Here is a 27,127-nt window from a genome sequence, read left to right as displayed (position 1 = left end):
TAAATAGAATATTATTTTAAAATATTTAATTTAATGGTTAGTTTTTAAAAAAAAAAAAAAAACATTGGCTACTATTATATTCCTTATTAATACTATTTTTATTGTTATATATTGATGCAATAACATGTAAAGAACCATTAAACATAAAGGTATTTTTAAATTAGATAAATCACATTATCATAACGGTGGATTTTTTTCATATTAAATCGCAAGATTGACCGGGATTTTATTGGATCAATAAACTCTATTATGCTAGTTTAGTTATGACAATTTTGTTTTATATTTAGTTTTTTTAAAAAAGAGTTTTGTATTTCGTTTTTTTTTTTTTTTTACTAATTTAAAGTGATTAATGAAATTTTAATATTTTATATTAAAAAAATGCTGGGCGGTACGAGAACATTAAGATGATTTTGATTGGGTTATAAATATAAGATTTGAATAAAAATGTGTTTGGGCCTTAACATTTCTTTCTTTGCTATCGAAACATTAATGCCAGGATAGTAAATTTAATTTCTGTTAACATTGAATTTCAGCCCAGAGTGATCTCCAACGATAATTTAACTTTGGGTTTCATCTTTTCCTATGAAAATTTGTCTTCTCGATGTTGTACGTTATTTGTATAGGCTTATTTGTATACATTGCAAATAAATATAATTTAATCTATATAAATATATAATTTCTAAAGCCTAAATACTTAGGTGACAATATATTTAAAACGATATCATAACATTTTATTTTTTTATTATAATTAATATTTTTTATGTTTAAATAAAAATATGATTTTTAAAGCCTAAATATTTATGTGACAACATATTAAAATATGAAAGTGATGACATGACATTTTATTTTTTCATTATAATTAATTTCTTTTATATTTAAATAAAAATTTAATATTTTTTTATTAAATAATGGAGTTACAATTAAACTAATAAGATTTCATTATAATTAATATATAATAAATATAAAGCTTTTATTCTATAAAAAAACTATTGGAGTTATAATAGTGTCATAGTTAATAAAAATTAATTAAATAATAGAATTAGATTAATAAATAGAATTAAAATATTAACTTTAATTCACTAATATTTATTTCATTAAGATTAAATATTTTTATATTTCATTTAATTTGAATATATGAAAATTTCAAAGAGAATAAATAAATAATTAATTAAATATATCGATTGAATAACAATGATTTGCTCTATGATAATTAACTGTGCTAATTAATATTTCAGTTGAATATTTGAGAATTTTAAAAATATAATCAAAAGTACATAAGAAATTATTTAAATTAAAGCAACATAAATATAAATTAAAATAATTTTCTTAAAAATTACATTCAATTTAATTAAAAAATAGAGAATTATACAATCCGCACATCGCACAGGTTCATGACTAATTTATATATAATTTTGTATTAATTCATTGCAAAAATTTTGAAAACCTATTAATTTTAGATTCCGTCAATCTAATCGACTTCTGAAAGATATATGCACTCTATTTCTATTAATTCAATATTCTAGTGGTAATTTCTTTTTTTTTTAAGTTTGGTGCACACAGAATGGGAGTGGGGAATTAGAGAATTAAAATTTTATTTTGGGAAAAGTAAAATTTAAAATGAAAAGCTATGTCCTAATAACTTTTTACAAATTTATTCAATTAGATTTACCAAAATAATTATAAATGAATAAAAATATAAAACAAAAACTGTAAAAGCACTGGCTGGTCAGTTCAGTTATCAACACCATTACTGGTAACCTAACAGTTAGCAACAACTGACAAGTATTGGATTTGACCTCTTTCTTTTAGTTACGCTTTTATTTAACAGAATTTTAAAAAATAAATAAATAAATAAAATAGAGCTCTTACATAGTAGATACTAAAAAACATTTATGGGTTTATAAAAAATACAAAATATTTTTTGGTTGATTTTGGGTTAATTTCCTCTGGTATACTTCAACTTAACACTAATGCACTTTATATATAAAAATCGAAAATGCAATTTAACAAAATGACTCTTGTAAAATTTCTGATTAAATCTCATTGAAAAATAGATCAAAATAATAAAAAAAGTAAAAAATTATTTTTAACCCGTGTCAGCTCGAAATGATGCTATCTTAAAATTAATTAATTGATTTGCATTGTAATTTAATTTATGATGGATTTTATTAAATTCTTTTTCTTTTTTTTTTGGTTGTTATAAGCAAGAAATAAGGAGTTAGGTGAAAGAAGAAGTACGAAAATACTGCGTTTATTCTTTTAAATCACAAACAAACTGGAAAATAATTATAAAAAATAGAGAATATTTAGAATATTGTAATAATATTACAAATGTAATATCCCCAAGTTGAGGGTGTAATCGGGAAAAAGACAAAGAGCTGCGATTTAAGGTAAGTTAACAATCAATCACGAGATAAAACGGGTGCTAAACAGAGACCTCTAACCAAAATGAAGAAGACCGTTTACTTTCTGTGGGTCCCACACAGTTTTGATCTCAACAATATTTGTTTATTTATCTCAAATTCCTTATCGTAATACATTTTTCTTTATTAAATAAATAATAAATAGTAATATTTTCAAATATAAGCAAATGACGGCTATTTGGCGTGTTGTTCATTATTTTATTCTATTTATGTTTTGTTAAAAATGGTACCAAATAGGAACAATGTTTAAATTGTGGGATCCATTTGTTCTATCTCACAAAACAACCAAATCCATTTCACCACCTCACCTGCATACTCATCATTTTGATTTTTTTTTTTTTTTGTTTGGTTATTTAGATTTCGATTTTCGGCTCAAAAGAAAAATTGAAAGTGTTTAATGATTGGTTGAAAGGTCAATTAGAAAGTAATTTAACCGCGTTGCTCAATTTATCCAAATTTGACCCATTCACGAGTTCGGATACCTGTCTAGCCCATTAAATTTTAGTGGCTCGAACATTGATTTATAGGGATATTATAGCAAATATTAAATTTTGAAACTTTAATTTAAAAAATATCACTTTGACATAAACAATTAAAATAATATAATTTTATTAGTGATTTACTTATTTGTCCTTTTACCAAATGAGCTTTTATTTTCTGTTTAGATCCCCAACTGTTTGTTATTGACATTTCTTCTTTTCTTCTTCTTCTACTTGTTCAACTTATCTTTTCCTTTATTTTTTTTTTTCTGTTCATTTTCTTTCTCTTCTACCCGTCGAATCTATTCACCACCTCAATCGCTTTTGTTTTTTTACGTTTTTTTGTCGTTTCTATTCTTCTACAATTTCTTTCTATTTTTTGATTCTATTTCTCTTCTGCGATTTATATAAGTGTATCAGCGGCTTTGTCACGATCCGAAACTATAGGTCGGACCGGCACTAGGATCCAGATAAACATAAGGCCCCGAGGCCCGTAATAAGTCTGAACCATAAAATTCAACCATAACAATATGAATTCAAACATTCAACCCATATTGCCATACATAATAAATCTCATTATTATATTATACTTTGGCCCAAATCTAGCATTTAAACATTTTATAGCTCAGGCACAATTATAATACGAAACATTCATAATATGGGCTAACTTGTTCATGCATTTACATATACGAATAACTAAATATCCACCTAAGTTTATCAGATACAATCCTAGAACTGCGGAGTTCACTAACAGATAGATATAATTAAATTCCCGTACATATAGCTCTACAATAAAATAATTACTGAAATTAAAAAATTTATTTCCTAGCTCTGTGGTGAAGGAAACAAAGTTTTAGCCGGGACAAAGAAGAAGCTACTTCCTAGAAAAGTTAAACAAAAAAAAATGTGAGTTTATTAATGAATAGTGATTATTGCAAAACACAAACATTCACATGAAATGCTTCCTAAAGTACTAAAATAAACACATAGTCGGTCAAGCATATGGTACAACATCAGCATCCACAAGTAATTACACCTTCATGTAATCAAACAAGTGGAAATTGATCAGTGGCGTCACCGAAACCCCTGATGAGTCGTTCTCACACATGGCCCATCCTCTCATGATGTATGCACCAGGGAGCCGGACCCCCTCCAGTAGATGTATGGTTCGAGGACGAACCACATAGAAGCTGGTGGGACTGTGATATCCCGACTGCAGGACACATGAATGAATCAAATCATATATCGAAAATGGGGAAACCAATTTAGCAGAAGCACCTTTTAGTGAAATGGTTTGGAGAGTTGAAAGAACTCCAAGGTTAAACGTGCTCACTTAACGGAAATTCTAAGATGGGTGACTACCTGGGAAGTTTCTCATTTCACCTACGGGACGAAACCGTGTGGCTCCTGTCAATCCAGTATGGGATGGATTCGGCTTAATCCAAAGCGGACAATTTCTCTGATGATTAGAGTCGGACATGACAGGCTTAATGCTCGCCGGAAAACTGTCACCGCTATGGATGTTGTTTATCCTTTAAAAAGATAAGGTAGAATTCTCAGTTCTGTTTGGATTGATACTGATACAATCTATGTATGTATATATATATATATATATATATATATATATATATATATATATATATATATATATACACACACCGTATCTATCGTTGAACCAGAAAATCTATATATGTATACATATCGTATCTACCACTAAATCAAAAAAATCTAGTTTTTCGGTTGTTTGTTTTTTAACACACTCCGTATTTATTTGGTGTGTGTGTGTATGTATATATATATATATATATATATATATATATATACACACACATCGTATCTATCATTGAACCAGAAAACCTATATATGTATACATATCGTATCTACCACTAAATCAAAAAAATCTAGTTTTTCGGTTGTTTGTTTTTTCGATTACAGAAATGAAACCACTAATTTATTTCATGTATATACCTAGTTTTTTGCTTCTTTTTTTTCTAATTTTTCTGATTTTGTGGAGGTTGGTGCTTTATGATCAAAAAATCGGATTTTTTGATTGTTTTTTCTTTGATTTTTGAAATAAAAGGAAAAATTTTGTTATATAAATGCTTAATAATAGCATTTAAAGTGTGACATCCCGACCCGGCAAAGCGATCCTAAGAGGGCGAGTAGAGCAAAGCTCCTAGTTAACTTCTAGGGTGACAGAAATGCGGAACACAGAAATGAATTGGATCATATATTGAAAATGAGAACTAATCATCAGAGAAGCGTTTTGGTGGAATGACTTGAAGAGTTAGAAGAACTCCAGGGTTAAGCGTGCTCGGTTAACGGAAATCCTAGGATGAGTGAGCTAATGGAAAGTTTCCCATGTGCTGCTCTTGCCAATCCAGTATAGCATGATATTGGCTTGATCATAAAGATTTTTCTTCTAATTTTGCATATGTCGAAGGAGAGACAATTAGTTCTAGGGCTAACGTAGATTATTAAGGTTATTTTGGGTATTAGTGATTTTTGTTTATCAAAATTGATACTATCTTAATTTCTAATCTTTTCTGAATTTTGTTTAATTTAAAATATTATTTGTGACATATGTTGAGTTGCCCATTTTTATATTCCAACTCAACCCGGCACAAATACATTTTAAACCCACATAAGCACGAGCTGAGCTTGAATTTTATGATTTGAGTCCAGCACTGCCCATGAAGTCTTTGTTTCTCATTATTTTTCCAATTACACTTTGAATTTTATTAGTTTATGCTTAAACCATTAAAATTTGATTGTTTTGAATTTTATTATATTATCTATTTGATTGTCTTTTATTTAATTAAAGTTTAATGTTTTTGGAATTTAACTTCTTCTATTTTTAGCCTTATATAATGTATTTATATAATTTTTCTTTAAAAAAATTTTAATTATGATCGAGTCGGATTAGACTGAACTTAGACTCCACGGAAAAAACTTAAATCGAGCTTAGGCTTAATATTATACCTATATTTCTGGTCGACTTGGACTTGGGCTAAGACAGGAAATATGGAAGCTCGACTAAACACAACCCAAGCCTAGTCCGAACCTGCATTTGAATAGATCGCTGAAAACAATGTCATTTTCAGCTAGTTTGGAACAAATGAATTATGGTCGTGGAATTCATTTATAAAGATTTCAATTGAATTCCACAAATTATATTTGTAATAAATTCTTAAATAAAAATTCATTTATTGTTATTTCTTATAACACCATTGATATAATAATTTAATAAAAATAAATAATAAACACCAGTTATATTTATTATGTACAATATAATAACTTGTCATTTTTTTATTAAAATATAAATATTAAATTTCATATAAATAAGTACACTAATATTCCACGCTAATTAATTAATTATATAAATGGTAACATTCATCATAATAATTATGTTTAATTGATGTATAAAATTCTGTTGATTTAAGTAATTAATTTGGAAACTAAAAAAAAAATAAGAATGCTACTATTGTTTTTCATTGCATTGACAACAATAGTTGATGTTCAGTTTTTATAGCTTATAGTAATAATAACTAACGTTATTATAAAAAAAAATGTCACTACTAGTCTGAAATTTAAAAAAAAAAAAAAAGAAAAAGAAAAAGAAAGACTAACGTCATTATTGGATTAAAAAAAATAACATTGTTATCGTTTAGATTAAAAAAAATAACATTGCTATAGTTTGTAATTTTCCAAAGAAAATAAATAAAAGGATAAAAGAAAATAAAAATAATTGAGTTTATAATGAAGGGTAATTTTGTTAACAAACATTTCAATGGTCAATTTTGTGGAATTCATTTACAAATTTCATAAATTTTAGTAGAGTTTGAGCTACATATACCCAATTCTATAGAATTTAATTTGTAGAATTCAAATCTGTATTTTTTTTCATTTCAAACACAACATTTTGGATTTCCAAATGAATTTCATAAAATTTTATGAAATTCATTTATTCCAAACAGACTCTTTAACTAGTAGAAAGCTAAGATTAGTATGATTATTTCATATCCACTGTTCATTTTGCGAAAGTTTTAAAAATTTGATCTAAATTGATCGAACGTGCATAATGCTTAACCCTAATGTTGGATTAAGGAGTCATTATCATATCTATAATCCATGCTATATATAAATGTGGGAATAGTGGAAAAATAATGAGATTTCCAATAATATTTTTGGTGAAATTTAAAATATTCTAAAATAACCTTAGTCATAGTCAATTAAAAAATTTTATCGTTAAAAAAATATTTATAATATTGAATTATAATTTTAAATAGTTTGATTATGAGAGAGATATGGATGAGAAAAAATATTAAAAAAATATATAATATTTGATTGTAATTTAAAATATTTTGATTAGAAACTGATTTTTAAAATTTTTTAATTTTTTTTACAATTTTGATTGGATTTTTTTTTATAAATTTATTATAAATACACATGTACACATAATGAAGCCTTTGAAAATTTTAATTTTTAATTTATTTATTAAAAATAAATTTTTATTTTTGAATTTTGATATTTTTATTTTTCAACAATTTTTAGTTTATATGAAATTAATATTTTAAATTTTTCTTATGGATATGTTTTATTAAAACCAAATTTTTAAATAAATAAGTGTAGATGATTAAGTCTTTTAAAATTCATAAATTTATAAAATTTAAAATTTATTATATTTAAGTGAATATATGCGATAATAAAGCATTTAAAAATTATTGGTGACTTTTCAACGTCATTTTTAAATATTTGATTTTATTATTTGATTGTGTTTTAAAAGATGTTATTTTAGAGAAGGGATAAAGGAAAATATATTCTTTTATTTTCATATTCTTTTTATATTTGTATAATTTGATTGATTATATTTTTTTTGATTTGGCTTTAGTTTTTTTTTCGATCAAAATCTATATGTTGAGTTCTAAAAATAATTTTTTATTTTCTTTTTCGTTATTGAATCAATTTGTAACTACTATCACTTTTATTTAGTAAGAGATTTGTATCTCTCTCACAATAAATATATGAGCTCTTAATGATTAAACATTTTTAATTTCTTGATATATTTTCTCTTATATCATAAATATATTTTGACTCGAAGGAAAATAATGTTTGAGAAATTAGAGAAAAACTAGAACTATATATTTCTACTTTAGGTAATTTGGGGTTTCAAGGATCCGTATAAATGAATATGTTTATTTTTCTAATGGACTAAGTAAGTAATACTGACACTATAACAAAAGCGATTACTCCATTAGCATTCTAGCTCGTATTGTTTTTAAATGATTCAAATCACTTTTTCATTTCTTTTCTTTTATCTAGCAGTAAGAAATAATTTTTTTTATTTTTTTGCCATTATAAATATATGTAGATATTGATTTTAAGGTTGGGGATAGGGGTTGAGAATTGAGTGATGACTTGATTTACTTTTGAACATTATTAAAGTTTCAAGAATTGCAAGTATAAATTAGGGGGGTGAAACTAGGTTTAGGGGTTTGGTTAAACTTTATTTTAAGATCACTTCTTTATATAAAATGAATTTAAGTACATAGAATTAGCATTATAAATAGTTTTAGGGCAAAGTGTAATTTAAATAAACATTAAATTTATTTTAATATAAATAAAAGCATACACTTTATTATATAAACAAAAAAATTAAACGAGCACAGAGAAAGAACATAGTAAACATGTAATGCACGTCATAAAAAGGCTAGTATATATAAAAGTGGGAATGATTGAGGGAACATTGGGATTGCCAGAAATATTTTACTAAATTTATGGGTTAACAAAAATATCATTGAAGATTTTAATTTTATTGGTTGAAAAATAAAGACATTTTGATTTTGATTGGTCATATTTTTCTATTTAAATCTAAATTATATTGAACAAATAAATTATATTATATAGTGTATAAAGTATATATTAAATATGATAGGAATATAATATATTTAAGAATTTTAATTTTATTGATTGAAAAAATAAAAGTAATTTAAGTATCATTGGTTATATTAATTTTCTATTTAAATCTAAATTATATTGTATCAATTAAAAAATATATTATATACTAAATAACATATGTATTAAATATGATAAAAATATAATATATTTTAAGGATTTTAATTTTTTTTTTGTTGAAAAGGTAAAAGGTAAATATAATTTAATTTTGATTGGTTATATTATATTATTTAAGGCATATATTAAATACGGTAATAATATAATATATTCAATTATTATTTTTAATAAATCTTTAATTTGATTGGTTATAATTTTTTTATTAGTAACGTATTCTATAAAAAATAAATATAATTTATTATTATTTATTAAAAAATATATTATAAAATTTATTGCTGGATATAAAATAAAAATAAAATTCATTAAATATATATATATAATATAAAATTACAATATAATCCGTTATATTAGGAAAGAATATAACATATTCAGAGAATTTTTTTGAAAAAAAATCATAAAAATTAATTATATACTCACAGCTTTTAGTAAAAAGAAAATTATCAAAATTAAAAATGATAGTAGCTACTATCTAATATATATTATTCTATAATATAAATTTAAAATATAATAAGTCAAGTCAAGTTAATTCTCACTTTGAAGAAATTTTTTGCACGTTTTACTTTATTTTATTTATTTAATCTACTTTGTTTTCAATGTTTATTTACTTTATTACTTTATAGTTTTAAATAACTCATTTTGAAAATTAATTCTCTTTTAATTAATTTGTGTTGTTATTTCTCTTAATTCTTCTGAACCTCATTAGAAAAAATGACAAAAAAAATATATTTTTCAATATGCTTGCTGCATTAATAATGTCTGTTCTTCATAATGGATAATTCATTGGTATAAAATTACATATTTTTTATCGTTTTTAAACTAATGCAATAATAGAATTTATTTAATTGAAAAATATGAAAGTTAATGTTTGACTTCTCATACTTTACTAATAATGAAAAAAATTAAGTTAATTTAATTTAAATTATTGTAACAAAAAATTGATTGTTAAATTCTAATTATGTTTATAAATATATTTTCTGTTAACTAAGTATTTAATTATCAAATTTTTATTTTATTATTTTGTGAACATTCTTAGACTTTAATAATATAATTATTTGTAATATTATAATTTATAATAAAATTAATAAAAAATTATATATATACGTATATTAAATTATATTTATTTAACACGAGAAAAAAATCAACGAGTATGCAAAACACATTTGAAAAAACTAGTTATTTAATGGACAGAGAACTCCTCATCTCTATCTCTATTTAGATTCCTATCAAGAATTAAAAATGAATTAATGCTAAATTGCATCTCTAATCACACTCATAAGTATATTTAAAATTATTTTCTGAATTAAGTCATCTAATTAATTTATTATTTGATTGGATATAATTTTTAAGATAGAACATTTCTTTTATGTAATTTTTTTATTAACTAATTAATTTATTTATTTTAAATTTGGAACCAAGAAAAATAGAGAAATAAAATTAGATCCTAGCATTATTTGTTTTTTAATTTTCATTTATAGACTTGACTATAATCTTTTTTTTTTTTGTCTATCAATATTAAATTTCATTAAATTACAACATTTCTGGTTAAAGAAGGGGTTGATTTTTGAAATTCAAATTGGTAATTTTTTTAATATAATATGTTTCTTGTTATATATTGAGTTTCGAAAAGAGTTCTATTCTTAATAACAATTTTTTTATTTTTTATTTTCTCTTTCATTACTGAATTAATTTATAATTACTATCACTTTAATTTATTAAGAGATTTATATCTCTTTAGCAATAAATAGATGGCCTCTTGATGATTAACATTTTAAATTTTCTTAATAATTTTTTCTATTATATTATAAATCTGTTTGATTTAAAAAAAATAGTATTTATAAAACTGAAAAAAAATAGAAATATATATTTTCTGTTTTAGATCACTTTTTAGGGTTTAAAAAATTTGTGTGTATGTACATATATTTCTTTTTCTCATGCACTGGGTAAAAGATATTGTCACTGTAGATCATATGCATATTTCTTTCCTTTACCAAGCAGTAAAAATAATTTATATTATTTTTTATTATAGTTGTATATAGATATTGATTTAGGGTTGAGGACATGAGGTTAGAGATTGAAGGGTGACTTGATTTTCTTTTTGGACACCTATTAATATTTTAAGAATCTGCATTTATAAAGTAGGAACCGAAAGATTAAGTTTAGGGATTAGATTGAATTTTATTTTGAGATCACTTCATTATAAATAAAATAAAATTAAGTGTGGAAGAAGTAGCATTATAAGTAGTTTTACAAGTAGCTTGTACAGCAAAGTCTAATACTTAAGCAATTGTATTGATTTTAATCTAAACAAAAACTTATGTTTTAATATTATATAGATTAAAAAAAATAAAAGGACACAAATACATAACGAGCATAATCAATGCGTAAGACGCCATAAAAAAAAAAAAAAAAACTAGTTACTGCATTAAAATACGGTATTTGATTTGCACTCTACCTAAAATATAGGTATAATTAATTAAATTTTCAAAATTGAAAATACTAAACGTATCTCTCTCTATCTATCATTTTTCTGAAAATCGGATCGATCGGAAACCAAAATGTGGTCCAGTTTGAATTGCACAAGAAAATCATATTTCTAAAAAATCGGCCCGAACCGGTAAATATCGAATGAAAATCGGCTAAAAATTGGTGAACCAGACCTGTTAAAAATAGGTTCGCTTTAATTTCTACGTTTTTAATTATGGACCTCTTTATTTCTAAACCCAAAATCCTATTGTGTTAATTAAAATGATTAAATTTCCTAACTTTAAAATACATATGAAAAATAATAATATATTTATGGTAATTAATTAATTTTTTAGTATTAAATTTATTCATATTTTATTCTTTTTATTTAAAATTATTTTACTAATTTTTTATTCTTTTTCTAAAAGGCAAGTTTGAAACTGTCTTTTATTTGAGATCAAAGGTTTTTTTTTTTTGTAACCTATATTTTTAATTTTTATTTAATAAACATATTTAAAAACATTATATATAAAAATCTAGTTCAACCTTATTGAATCCGAAACTCTCCGATTAAATGAACACCTACTTTCACTTATTCACTGACCGGTCTAGTTCTCAAAACAATACTATCTACACATTCCACACTTCTATATATCTATCTACTATCTATGCGTTTGTTCATGAATTAGCTACCTTCTCTTTTTCTAAGATCCCGTTTTCCCTCTTTCTTTATCCTTCTTTTTCTTCAATTAGCGATATTGGATAATTGGATGAAGCATCAATTTGATTTAGTTGATAAAATTATTATCAATATATTTTGATAAAATCCAATTTATTAGTTTTGCCTTACTTTCCACTATGTAACAAATTTTATTTTTTGTCAATTGATTTATCTATAATAAATTCTATATCGATTAATTGATTTTTCATTTTTTATTAGGTACATATATAATTATTTATACACAAATAATTTAACAACATACTTAATTCTTATATTTTTATGTCTAAAACTTAAATTTAAATTCATACTTTATTTCAAATTTAAATTTAATGTATAATATGAATTTAAATTTAATATATAGTCTATTAATAAGGATTAAATAAGAGATAACAATAAAAATAATCTATCAAATCATTTTTATTATTAATTTTAACATAAAATTGTAATTTTTTTTAAAAATATATATATATATAACTTAAGCATTATATTATTTAAATAATATCAATTACCCGCGAGTGAAGCGTGGAATTTCGACTAGTTGCAAAATACATGTTGTAACAAAGTATGCCTCAATTATAGCAAATCAAAGAAGAAAAGAAAAAAAAAATTGTGACCAAGAATTGATTTTTTTTGGGATGACCCAAAATGTTTGCAAGGTTTTTAAATTTAGACATGTAAATAATTATTTTTTCCATAATAACTTTTATAATTGTTCATCGAATGAAGGATTTTTAGTATCTTAATGAGTTATTAAAGGTAAAAAATGGCAAAATAAATTTTATTGACCAAATTTTTAATATGCGTAGTTTATCAAACTATGTAAACAAAATGAGACTGGGAGTATTATTATTTTTAATTTATAGGACAATAATAAATTCAGACTTCTTATATACCTAACAAACCTATAACATGTTAGATATGGGTAAGCATATATTCAGCGAATTTAGTTAAATTGGACAATTTAATTAAATTAGCCAATTTTGATTTGGTTAATTAGATTTGGGCTTTCGCCTTAAAAGAAAAGTAAAGGTGTTTAGCGCTCAGTTAAAAAGTTTAATTAAAAGACAATTTAACTCCATTAGCCAAATAACCCAAATATTAAAATAATGTCATTTTAACTATTACCAAGCTTAAGATTAGTAGGATTATTTTATATCCATTATTTGGTTCGCGAAAATTCGATTAAATCAGTTGGTTAAATTTAATTTTTATTTTATTTTACTTTCAGCTCGATTACCATAAAGATAAATTCGGGCAAATTAATTCGGCTAAATCTATTATTTGATTTAATTCAATTAATTTGATTTGATTAAAAATTTAATTCAAATTGATCGAATGTCCAAATGCTCAATCCTAATGTAGGATTAAGGAGTTTTTGTCCTATTATTCAAATAAATAGAAAACTCCTCTCCTCTCTCTCTAATATCTAAATAGAAATGAATTAATGCTAAATTGCATTCCTAATCTGTCACGACCCGATTCCATGGGCCGGACCGGCACTAGGGCCCAGGTAAGCTTAAGGCCCCCGAGACCCGTAGTAAGCCTGAAACACTAAAAATTTATTATCTCAATATAATTTTAAACATTCAGCCCATATTATTATGAAAGATAAACCTCAATATTTTATTATTTCTCGGCCCAAGTTTATCTTCTACAGCATTCTATAGTTCGAGCCGAATTTACAATACATCACATTCTAATATGGGCTTACAGAATTATTTTGTCTATGTTAATTTACAGCTAAATATATGTAAATTCTACAACTGCGGAGTCACTACTTCTTTGGTATACATAGCTTTTTATACGCATAATTACATAGTGAAATAATTATAGAACCAGGAAAATTTTCCTATTGCCCTGCGCCGAAGAAACATAGCCTAAACTGGATTAAAGAAAAACTTACTTCCTGGAAAAATAAACAAGACATGTGAGTTTTCTAAGAAGTAATACTTATTGCACAACACATGCATTCACACAAATGTATAAATATATCAATCTAGTCATCCGACTAGTTATGTGCTCACGCGACCAATCACACAAATGGCATATCACCAGCACTCACAAGTAATGTCACCTTCAATTAAACAAGCAAGTGGAAATTAGTCAGTGGCGCCACCTGAAACCCCAACGAGCCGTCCTCACACATGGCTCGCCCTCTCATACATGTGCACCAGGGAGCCGATCCCCCATACGGCCAACTGGTCTAATCCTCACTGACCAGTCCTCTCATTATTTTTCCATTCTCTCTTCTCTTTTCCATATTAACAGGAGGCAACTCGGTGGTCTCCATCCAATCTAGATCATCAAGTGCTCACAACAGGAGGCCACCCTGCGGGCTACAATCAAATCTAGATTATCAGGTGCGCAACTACAAGAAGCCATCCTGTGAATTTCCATATAATGTATATCATCAAGTGCACAAGGGGGCGCCGATCTCCCATTTTCCCGGCCGACGGTCAAGTATCATATCATAACCGGATCCATATCACAGACCGTCCTCACAAACCCATGGTGGTCCACTTCATCCCAATTCCACACAAACAAAGCACAACATATCACAACGCAATTAATCAAGTATTGCAATTAAATGCAAACATATTAATCAATTAAACATCGTAACGCAATGCACAATTAGGCATCCAAAATCAAATGCAAATAAATAAGTAATAGTGTTAACAACAAACAATAATAAATCAACAAATAATAATAATGATAAACAATAACAATGAAAATGAATAAATAAATATTCGAATACTTAAATGAATAACAATGATAATAAATAATTAATCAGAGTACTTTATTTATAGAATTTATTTAAATAAACTTATTAATTATATTGTTAATTAAAACTAATCTAAGTTCTATCGAAATTTCGGCAGCATCTCCCCTAAAAGTGGGATTATCTACCTGCTTAAATATCAGCAATATTATATCCATCAACCATTACACACACAGCCCATCCATCGGGCAATCAAATAATTTAATTTCCCTTCCTCCTTCAGAAACAACAATGTCAACATTCAACTAATAATTCAAACATGTTCCATTCATATTTCAATCATTCCTGCTTCACATCAATATAATTAGCCACTTTAGCTAAATACCGAATAAATGAAATCGTTTATACATACATATACAAGCAAATCTTATACTGTTAAGTTAGTTAATTTCATATAATTCTTATTCCAAATACATATACCTTTAATAATCTTATGCAATTATAATTCATAAACTCTTTTATTTTCTTGATTATTAACAAGGATCTCATAATTGAATTTAATGATCTACGAATCATCTTCCTCACCATACATGATCATAGCTAACAAACCCATTTTAATCGTCTATCAAATAAAAATAAGCATTTATATATCAACCAATACAGAAACTTGGAAAATATACTCACTTATATATTTTTGTTGTTCTAAAACAATGCAAGAACTAAGGTCATTGCTGCCAAAATACAAAAATTCATAGCTCTTCTATACTAAAATCATAGATTACACAACAACTAACCCACCTTGCAAAAATTGAACTTACAACCTCATTCTTAGCTTTGATTAGTCAAAATTTATAAGGATCAATTTCATAACAGCTGTCAATTCGCAAAGGAATTAAGTTTTTCTATCTTAAAATCATGGATCACACCCACTAACTAAGTCCACGCAAGAATTAGATTTACAACCTTAATTGTACCATGTCAAACCAAAAAAAAAATCAATAGAAATAATTGAAGATAGCTGCTGCCAACCTAAGCAAATCAAGGTTTCTCGATCAAAATCCATATTATAAACACTAGTTAACTCATTTACCAACAAAACTTAACTTATCATGTCAAATGCCTCATATCAAGCAGAAATTTTTAAGCAAATAGCTAGGTTGGCTGCTACCCTATCACAATCATTCTAAGTTCTTTCATAGGACCTACCATACACACCCTAACTTACACATTTCCTTGAAAAATGCAGTTATAGTGTCAATTAATAGTCAAAAATCAGATTTTTCCCAACTTCCAGTCGTGTGACTAGTGTTTCAGGAACCTAGCATTTCTCATTCATGATTCTAACAACCCTTTCTTCAAATGAGCTATTGAATAAGCTAAATAATTGAAGGAAAAGGGATCATATAGAGCTCACCAAGGTTTTGAATGCGACTTTACCCACTACGCTGTGATCGCAGTTTCTTGGTTCGCTGCGCCAGCCGGAACGGGAAGGAGAGAGTGAAGAAGAGAGATCGAATCTTCTTCCTCGACAATACTGAATCGACGCCGCTGGAAAATCAGGCAGGAGGAGGCTCGACGCGAACTTCCGATCGAAGGATGTCGCGGTTCTCCTGCACCTCCTACGTACACCAGAGACGAAAGAGAGAAGGGAAGGGAAGCCGGGACCCGCTGCGACGTGGAGGCGATGGCGAGGAGGCGCGGCGTTGGTCTTCGATTGTCGGAAGAAGAGGAGGAGGAAGAGGAGGTCGCGCGCTGGTGCTGGCGCAAGGAAGAAGAAGGAAAAAAAAAAAGAAAAAAAAAAAGAAAAGAAAAGAAGAAAAAGAAAAAAAAAAGGAAAAGAAAGAAAAAAAATCTTTGAGCTTCTAGACCCTTCCGGTTCGATTCGAACCGGTTTGGTCTAATTTCAATGATTCGGCTCGACTTGCTTGGTTTTCGAGTTTTCAAATTGGTTTATGGGTCCAGTTTAGCAATAATAAAATACTAGCTGGTATGATTTCATTGGTTGAAATAAAAAAAATTAGTTTTTAAATGAAAATTCTACGAAATTAAATTTTCGGGTCGTTTCAATCTTCCCCCCTTATAAAAATTCGTCCTCGAATTTTCGAGATGAGCAAGAAATAGGAATGCAACTAGAAAAGAAAGCATGTAAGGATATTTAACAAACAAATTATCATTTGATTGACATCCACGAATAAATGAATGAAAGGTTTCATTATAACTCAAAATGTATTCGTTCAACCATCTATTACATTTATTGTCACTTGATTAAAACTCACAGGAAACTTAAGTCTATTACTATAACCTCGAATTTCTATTGCCAACAATCCTATACTCCAAATTTAGTAGCAACTCAACTTCTGTACCCAAAATTGCCTACCTGACCATTCCAACATTCGTGTTTCTATCTTGACTGCGAACTACCTACTTACCTATAGCATTGTTATCATTATCATTACCACCCCTTTATCTTATCCCACCGGCCCTGTGATATAAATAGACAATTTTTCAAAAATAATTTTTCTATATAAATAATTAATTTTCAATTTATTTATCATAACACAATTTGAATTCAAAATAAAAATGGGGTTTTAAATTTAAATATCAATATCAAGTAAATAAAACAATAAAAAGAAATTCTAAAGAAATTCAGTAGCCGAACTGAATACTAAAATACCGATTTCTTCACCCCAAATTCATCAATCCACCATACAATTAGAAAACCTACTTATTCTCTACACTATCCTGTTCACTGATAGGAATAGAGTTCACATGAAAAGTAGTGTACTGGGTGATCAGGCCAATCCACTATCATCAGGTATTACTCTATTCCCTAGCTTAAGGGTTGATAATTGCTTTAGCCCCTACAGGTATTGTGATGGGTTCATCCTACTATCCATTACTTTCACTCTAATCCTCAATTAGTTCTTCTATAGTTTACGGATCTTCACAATAAGTGTGGGTTTTCCCACCTCATAGGGTCTGGTGCGTCCACCATCCCTAGAGAGGGAAATCACAAAGTTTCCTTCCTTATGTTGGTTACGGCCGATCCCAACATAAAGAAATTTCCTATACTCCGCAGTTGTGTCCTAAAACCCTAACCTAAGCTCTGATACCAACTTTGTCACGACCCGATTCCATGGGCCGGACCGGCACTAGGGCCCAGGTAAGCTTAAGGCCCCCGAGACCCGTAGTAAGCCTGAAACACTAAAAATTTATTATCTCAATATAATTTTAAACATTCAGCCCATATTATTATGAAAGATAAACCTCAATATTTTATTATTTCTCGGCCCAAGTTTATCTTCTACAGCATTCTATAGTTCGAGCCGAATTTACAATACATCACATTCTAATATGGGCTTACAGAATTATTTTGTCTATGTTAATTTACAGCTAAATATATGTAAATTCTACAACTGCGGAGTCACTACTTCTTTGGTATACATAGCTTTTTATACGCATAATTACATAGTGAAATAATTATAGAACCAGGAAAATTTTCCTATTGCCCTGCGCCGAAGAAACATAGCCTAAACTGGATTAAAGAAAAACTTACTTCCTGGAAAAATAAACAAGACATGTGAGTTTTCTAAGAAGTAATACTTATTGCACAACACATGCATTCACACAAATGTATAAATATATCAATCTAGTCATCCGACTAGTTATGTGCTCACGCGACCAATCACACAAATGGCATATCACCAGCACTCACAAGTAATGTCACCTTCAATTAAACAAGCAAGTGGAAATTAGTCAGTGGCGCCACCTGAAACCCCAACGAGCCGTCCTCACACATGGCTCGCCCTCTCATACATGTGCACCAGGGAGCCGATCCCCCATACGGCCAACTGGTCTAATCCTCACTGACCAGTCCTCTCATTATTTTTCCATTCTCTCTTCTCTTTTCCATATTAACAGGAGGCAACTCGGTGGTCTCCATCCAATCTAGATCATCAAGTGCTCACAACAGGAGGCCACCCTGCGGGCTACAATCAAATCTAGATTATCAGGTGCGCAACTACAAGAAGCCATCCTGTGAATTTCCATATAATGTATATCATCAAGTGCACAAGGGGGCGCCGATCTCCCATTTTCCCGGCCGACGGTCAAGTATCATATCATAACCGGATCCATATCACAGACCGTCCTCACAAACCCATGGTGGTCCACTTCATCCCAATTCCACACAAACAAAGCACAACATATCACAACGCAATTAATCAAGTATTGCAATTAAATGCAAACATATTAATCAATTAAACATCGTAACGCAATGCACAATTAGGCATCCAAAATCAAATGCAAATAAATAAGTAATAGTGTTAACAACAAACAATAATAAATCAACAAATAATAATAATGATAAACAATAACAATGAAAATGAATAAATAAATATTCGAATACTTAAATGAATAACAATGATAATAAATAATTAATCAGAGTACTTTATTTATAGAATTTATTTAAATAAACTTATTAATTATATTGTTAATTAAAACTAATCTAAGTTCTATCGAAATTTCGGCAGCATCTCCCCTAAAAGTGGGATTATCTACCTGCTTAAATATCAGCAATATTATATCCATCAACCATTACACACACAGCCCATCCATCGGGCAATCAAATAATTTAATTTCCCTTCCTCCTTCAGAAACAACAATGTCAACATTCAACTAATAATTCAAACATGTTCCATTCATATTTCAATCATTCCTGCTTCACATCAATATAATTAGCCACTTTAGCTAAATACCGAATAAATGAAATCGTTTATACATACATATACAAGCAAATCTTATACTGTTAAGTTAGTTAATTTCATATAATTCTTATTCCAAATACATATACCTTTAATAATCTTATGCAATTATAATTCATAAACTCTTTTATTTTCTTGATTATTAACAAGGATCTCATAATTGAATTTAATGATCTACGAATCATCTTCCTCACCATACATGATCATAGCTAACAAACCCATTTTAATCGTCTATCAAATAAAAATAAGCATTTATATATCAACCAATACAGAAACTTGGAAAATATACTCACTTATATATTTTTGTTGTTCTAAAACAATGCAAGAACTAAGGTCATTGCTGCCAAAATACAAAAATTCATAGCTCTTCTATACTAAAATCATAGATTACACAACAACTAACCCACCTTGCAAAAATTGAACTTACAACCTCATTCTTAGCTTTGATTAGTCAAAATTTATAAGGATCAATTTCATAACAGCTGTCAATTCGCAAAGGAATTAAGTTTTTCTATCTTAAAATCATGGATCACACCCACTAACTAAGTCCACGCAAGAATTAGATTTACAACCTTAATTGTACCATGTCAAACCAAAAAAAAAATCAATAGAAATAATTGAAGATAGCTGCTGCCAACCTAAGCAAATCAAGGTTTCTCGATCAAAATCCATATTATAAACACTAGTTAACTCATTTACCAACAAAACTTAACTTATCATGTCAAATGCCTCATATCAAGCAGAAATTTTTAAGCAAATAGCTAGGTTGGCTGCTACCCTATCACAATCATTCTAAGTTCTTTCATAGGACCTACCATACACACCCTAACTTACACATTTCCTTGAAAAATGCAGTTATAGTGTCAATTAATAGTCAAAAATCAGATTTTTCCCAACTTCCAGTCGTGTGACTAGTGTTTCAGGAACCTAGCATTTCTCATTCATGATTCTAACAACCCTTTCTTCAAATGAGCTATTGAATAAGCTAAATAATTGAAGGAAAAGGGATCATATAGAGCTCACCAAGGTTTTGAATGCGACTTTACCCACTACGCTGTGATCGCAGTTTCTTGGTTCGCTGCGCCAGCCGGAACGGGAAGGAGAGAGTGAAGAAGAGAGATCGAATCTTCTTCCTCGACAATACTGAATCGACGCCGCTGGAAAATCAGGCAGGAGGAGGCTCGACGCGAACTTCCGATCGAAGGATGTCGCGGTTCTCCTGCACCTCCTACGTACACCAGAGACGAAAGAGAGAAGGGAAGGGAAGCCGGGACCCGCTGCGACGTGGAGGCGATGGCGAGGAGGCGCGGCGTTGGTCTTCGATTGTCGGAAGAAGAGGAGGAGGAAGAGGAGGTCGCGCGCTGGTGCTGGCGCAAGGAAGAAGAAGGAAAAAAAAAAAGAAAAAAAAAAAGAAAAGAAAAGAAGAAAAAGAAAAAAAAAAGGAAAAGAAAGAAAAAAAATCTTTGAGCTTCTAGACCCTTCCGGTTCGATTCGAACCGGTTTGGTCTAATTTCAATGATTCGGCTCGACTTGCTTGGTTTTCGAGTTTTCAAATTGGTTTATGGGTCCAGTTTAGCAATAATAAAATACTAGCTGGTATGATTTCATTGGTTGAAATAAAAAAAATTAGTTTTTAAATGAAAATTCTACGAAATTAAATTTTCGGGTCGTTTCATAATCACACTCATATATGGATTTGAAAATTATTTTTCAAATTAATTTTCATAGTTAATTTGTAATCGATGGAATTGAAAAACAAAGCTACTATTCGCTAACAGAATAAAAATATTTTTATTTCAACTATGGACAAATACTAGATCATCTATCCATGAATTTAAGCTATAACTGCAAAATAAATTATACTAACAAAAACCTGCGCTCATTTATAGCAAATAAAAGCAGAAAAGGAAAATAATTGTGACCATAATAAATTAAAAAGACAACTGCTAGATGCTCACTAAGGTCCTTAATACTCACCACAGTTGTCCTCTTAAATTAAATCTGAAATACCTTTTCTTCCACCAATCTTTACGGTGCAATGATAGTGCTTTTCATTTGAAAATAATATGATTAACTGATTTATTCTTATATTTTAAAAATTACACTATTTTATCTTTATAGTTTATTTATGTTAAACAAAATTATTCTTTTCTTTGTTAACGGATTTAAATTATATGGATAAAATATTGTAATTTGTAAATCATAAGGACAAAATAGTAATCATGTCAAAATATAGAGATAAAAATATAAATTTTTTTCTTTTAATTCATATATGTAGGATTAGTTCTGTAATTTCACTAGCACTTAACGATTTAAATGTCAAATAATAAATGAAAGGATAATTTCGGTTTGCAGGATTCAAGCTATAAAAATAAAATAATATAATTTTTTAAAATACAATGATAAATAAATAATTATATTAAATTATAGGGATAAAAATATAATTTTCTCTTTCCTTTTTATCTTTAGCGCTACAACTACTACTGCCTCTGCCTCCTCACATTAGTAGAAAGCAACTGCCCATCCGCCTAACTAATTCAAAATTTAAAACAAAGCAAATCCACGTCATTTCCTTTCTCTTTCTCTCTCGACTTCCACGTCACATCCTCCTCCTCACCTTTCTTTTCTTCTCTTTGCTTTTTCCTCTCCTGCTCACGTTTCCAAGAAAACAAACAACATTTCTTTTTTATTTTTCTCCCAAGACCAAGACCGCTTATTTTTTATTTATCATGTAAGATTATTATTACTATTAGACTGGTGGTGGTGCTTTTAGCCATGAACACCTTGAATAAGATATGTACTTCACTGGCGGTTGTTTTCGCGGTCTCTTTGGCGATTTTAGTGGCTCAGATTCTCTACGTGCTCTGGCGCCGGAGAACATTTGGTAACCGGAGTCTAAGCAGCGGCGAATTTAGCAGTGAATCTTTATATCCAACGCCCTCAAAAGAATTACTTTACTTCTTCTGCTGGAAGAATCAGGCGTCTCGTATTGAACCTGATGCAGAAACAACAACGGCGGCACCGGATGCTCCGCCGATTACGTCGTCAGCGCATGTTGATGTGGATGTGGATGAGTTGCTGAAACGGCATGCACTGTATGGACCGTCTAGGGTTTTATTCACTATAAAAGAAGAGGAGAGAGAGGAAATGGAGACGGAGCTGTCTTCTTCTGCAGAGAAAGAAGAGAACAAAGTTAACAGGAAGAAGAAGACGAGAAGTGTTTCTTTAGAAGAGATTGTTGCTGTTGCTATGATGATCAGCGCTGACGATGCGACGCCGTTTTCTACTCCGTGTGCTTCGCCTCCGTACTATACCCCGTCTCCCTCGCCTTCTCGTGATAGAAATTTGCCACAAGCATCGGTCGAGGATCCAGACGGCGTCGTTCTACAAGGCGAGTACGATGTGCAAAGGGAACCGGAGAAAACGTTAGACATTTCCGATGGCAAAGCGATGCCGTTTGTTAATATAGAGATTCAACCTTTATAGTGCATAACTGCATATGATATACAGTAACAATCTGAAATCGTTCTGCCGTTTATGACTCGCCGGCGTAATCTTCGACAGTTTTTGTCATGTACGTATATCGCTATTTTTCTTTTCTTAAAAAAAAAAACAGGAAGAAATCTAATTTTTCCTGACAGGTATTGGTAACTAGGGACCCAGTAGTAAGTGAGTTCCGATCATGCCACGTTAGTGTCAATTAACAAAATAGTAGCGTCATATGAAACGTGGCAAGATCAGACGGTGGGAGGACCCTGTTGACCGACGTTGGGGAAGTGACTCAACGGAGTTGTACATTTATTTATTTGATGGTAAGAAAGGGGTGTAGAAGTAGAAGTATTCAAGTAGGAAGTAAATTTTCTTAGCCGTTGACGTTACGTAAATGTGTCAGTAGCAGACTAAAATAAAATTTTCTACTGGAAAAAAAATATAAAAAAAATTCCTGTATAAAAGTAGTAGTTGGGGTTTTTGAAGTGAGCTAATGATGATGGATAATTACGAGCCTTTATTGCTCCTCATTAATTATACTATAAACTGAGTTACCAAATCCAAGTGACCAAATTAACGATTTATTGATTATGTTTTTGTTAACAGAGAATTTAATAATTTTGGAAGTTGCTAATGCCATAAGATGGGCCATTGCTATGTAGTACTGTCAAAACAGGCAGCCCGGATCGGGCTGCACAGGGCTTGGTCCAAAAGCTCGTTAAAAAACAGATTTTCAATGTACAGATTTGGCCGGCTCTTAACGGGTGTATCGATAGACCCGGATATGTCTATTTTAAAAAAAAAAAAAAAAATTTGTGTTTTTTTATTTATTTTTCGGATTCTTTTTTTTCAACCCAAAAATCCAAATTTAAAATTAATATTATTACAATCTGAACTTAAAATTCACAATCATAATAAAATAATCTAAATTTAAAATCAACAACAATTCAAAGCATGAAAAATATAATTGATGACCATCAATCAACATCATCATCCCCCAAAACAATTACATTTGAGCCATCCGTTGACTAGGCCCATTTTAACAGTATTATTGCAATGTTTAGGCAAGCATACAATTTAAAGTAAATAAGCTAGAAAAATAATTTAATTAGAATTAATTATGTTATTAGGTAATGAGTCATAGCATTTGGTGCTGCCACATAATTTCAGAAAATTTACTTAGAATTAGCTTGGTAGTCTATTTTGGCCCTTGTCATCGGTGAGCTTTAACATTATCTGTTGTTTAGTACTCTCTCTCTCTCTCTCATTTTTTTTGTATTTTACTGTTATCTTCACTGATAAAATAACTACTTTTTATAATTTTCTCCCTTATTTCTTCCTCCTATTTTTAGTTGCAAATTAATGGAGAAACAATTATTGAAATTAGAAATAAAGGATAATTTAATTAAATTAATATTTTATTAATAATTTAGTTGATTTAATTTATTTTTTAATTGTCATGCATACTTTAAATTTATAATCTATATTGTATATAAATGTGAGAATAGAAGGAAATAATGAAATTTTCAATAGCGCTCTCAATGAAATTTGAACATCTTAAAAATAACTTTAGTAATTATCAATTAGAAAATTACATTTTATTAGTTGATTTGATATAATTTATTAAAATTATTTTTTAAATGAATACATATAGATAATTAAGCATTCAAATAATTTTAGGATTTTAATTCTATTGGTTGAAAATAAAGGTAGTTTAATTTTGATTGGTTATATTAATTTGTTGGTTGTCATCAAGTTGAGTTTTTTCAATAGAAAATTCCCTTAATATCTTTATAAAATAATTTTCAAGAAAAATATTTTCCTTAAAAAATATTTCTCAAATGACTTATTTTCTATTTTTTTATTACAATATTGAAAACTAGTTAAAATATTAAAATTTTTAACTAATAATAATAATAATAATAATAATAATAATAATAATATAAATTTCATATTTTAAAAAATTCTATTGTTAAATATGAGAATAATATAAAAAATAGTAAATTATGGAAGTCGTTGGTGACCGGTGGTGGTGGTGAATGGTGAAAGGCAAGTGGTAGTAGTGGCTACTGATGATTAATAAATTAAAAAAATATAGATTTATAAAATTATAATAAGTTTATCAAAGTTCGAAAAATATTTTAAACTCTTAAAAATGAGAAATCATTTTCTTTAAAAATTACTTAATTTTTATTTGACTATGAAAATATTTTTTATTGACTTATTTTCCTGAATGCTCCCAAACAGCGGAAAATTATAGAAAGTATTTTCTTGTAAGTTATTTTATGAAAACAAATCAAGCTTTAGATGCTCAAAATATGTTGTACTAAATGATTTATTAAAATTTAAATAAATAAACAGTTATCTATAAGTCATAAATATAAAATAAAAAATACATCTTTAAAAAAAATATATAAAATACAAAATACTCCGTCCGATCTCAACAAATAGTCTCATTTCTTTTGAACCATAACATTTATCCTTACTTTTTCATATATATCCCTATATTAATAATTTTTTAATTAAAATTTGAAACTATTAATAAAATTTTTCAATAACAAATTAGTAGTTCGGCACATTTTCTAATTACTTTATATAAAAATTTAGTAATTCTATGTATATTAATTATTAACACAAATTATATTATAGGGGTATTATAAAAAAGTTAGCACAAAGACCATTTCCAAAAAATGAAAATGGAAGTATTATTTTAGGACACCTGTTATAGAAACTGGAACTAATTTTTTTCAGACGAAAGGAGGACTGAAATTCTTTCTTCAATATTATTAATTAATTAAATTCTCGATATTAGTATCATTATTAAAATTCATGCATGTTCTCTATCTCTAGCACAACCAATTTCAAAAATAGGTGTTGATTAATGAAAAATAGGATTTTTTTTTTTTTGAAAGTTTCTCACATTTTGGGATTAGCCAGCTAAAACATATTTAAAATTAAAGGTTCATTATTAGGGTGAAATTTTAAGAAATGGTAGAATTATGAGAATATTTTAGTTTTGAAAGAAAATAGGAGACTTCTAATTTTTGACTCGCAAGGGAAGTTTACATCTTCCAACCTTGGAAGCCAACACACGACATTGGATGTTGATCTTATCAACAAAAAAGCCGTGTACGTACGTAAATCAATGCAATAAATTTACTATATGATTATTAATTAATTAAAAAAAGGAAAATGAACAATTTTATAATTTAGTGTCTTCATATTAGATAATTAAAAAATAAGGAAATACTTGAGTGATTTATATAGATATATATAGATGGGAAACAATTAATGGAACTGATGGCTATATAGATAGAGTTCTTTAGGTACGTGCACGGCTTTTTATTGCAGTAAAAATGAATTGATGGAGCATTTTATTCTTCTTAATTCGGCCAATTGGGTTCAGTGAATATATGTTCGGTTAAAAATTCAGTTAAAAAAAATTAAAATTTTGGTGATCGATTAAAAATTCAGTTAAAAGTTAATTTAACCGAATTAATTAAATTAACTAACTCTTAAAACTATATTGTTTTGATTAAGTAGATAATAAAATTAAAAATTAAAAATTAAAAATATTTTAGTTTTTATTTTGCTTAAATAGCAATTAATAACTTCAATTAATTTCTATTTCGGTTAAAGTCGGATAATCATAAATTTCAGTTAAATTCAGTCGATTAATTAAGTTTTCATTTTTTTAACTTCGGTTTGATTGATGATCAAAATCAATTCGGCCAAAATAGTTCAGTTAAAAACTAATTTGGTTAAGTTAAAAAAATTTCAGTTAATTTATTTCGATTAAAAATTTTACTCAAATCGATCAAATTGACCAAATGCTCACCCCTAGTACTTACAATGTATAATCATTATATAGATATTTATTAAAACTATAGTTGAAATCGGATTATATGATTTATTATAAAGAGTTAATTAAATATAGAATAAAGGAAAATGATACATGAAGGGTATTGTATCTCTTTTTTTTCTTAATTGATAATTTT

At 28.0% G+C, this 27,127-nt stretch overlaps 1 protein-coding gene across 1 annotated transcript; it reads left to right on the top strand.

The window, feature by feature from the left end:
* The first annotated feature begins 22,213 nt into the window (after positions 1-22,213).
* LOC105635827 (uncharacterized) lies at positions 22,214-23,614 on the top strand. The gene has a single exon (XM_012218949.4). The coding sequence runs from the start codon at positions 22,416-22,418 to the stop codon at positions 23,124-23,126; it is 711 nt and encodes a 236-aa protein (XP_012074339.1). The 5' UTR covers positions 22,214-22,415; the 3' UTR covers positions 23,127-23,614.
* The last annotated feature ends 3,513 nt before the right edge of the window (positions 23,615-27,127 follow it).

Source organism: Jatropha curcas, chromosome 2, assembly GCF_041381405.1.
Source record: "Jatropha curcas cultivar XTBG-Jc1 chromosome 2, XTBG_Jcur_1.0, whole genome shotgun sequence".
In the NCBI taxonomy this organism is placed as follows: Eukaryota; Viridiplantae; Streptophyta; class Magnoliopsida; order Malpighiales; family Euphorbiaceae; genus Jatropha; species Jatropha curcas.
Note: the sequence above shows the minus strand (reverse complement) of the source record. Positions and strands in the feature narration are given on the sequence as shown.

Bases quoted from the DNA above. Each gene is read 5' to 3' on its own strand.
- LOC105635827 (XM_012218949.4), top strand. From the start codon at position 22,416: ATGAACACCTTGAATAAGATATGTACTTCACTGGCGGTTGTTTTCGCG.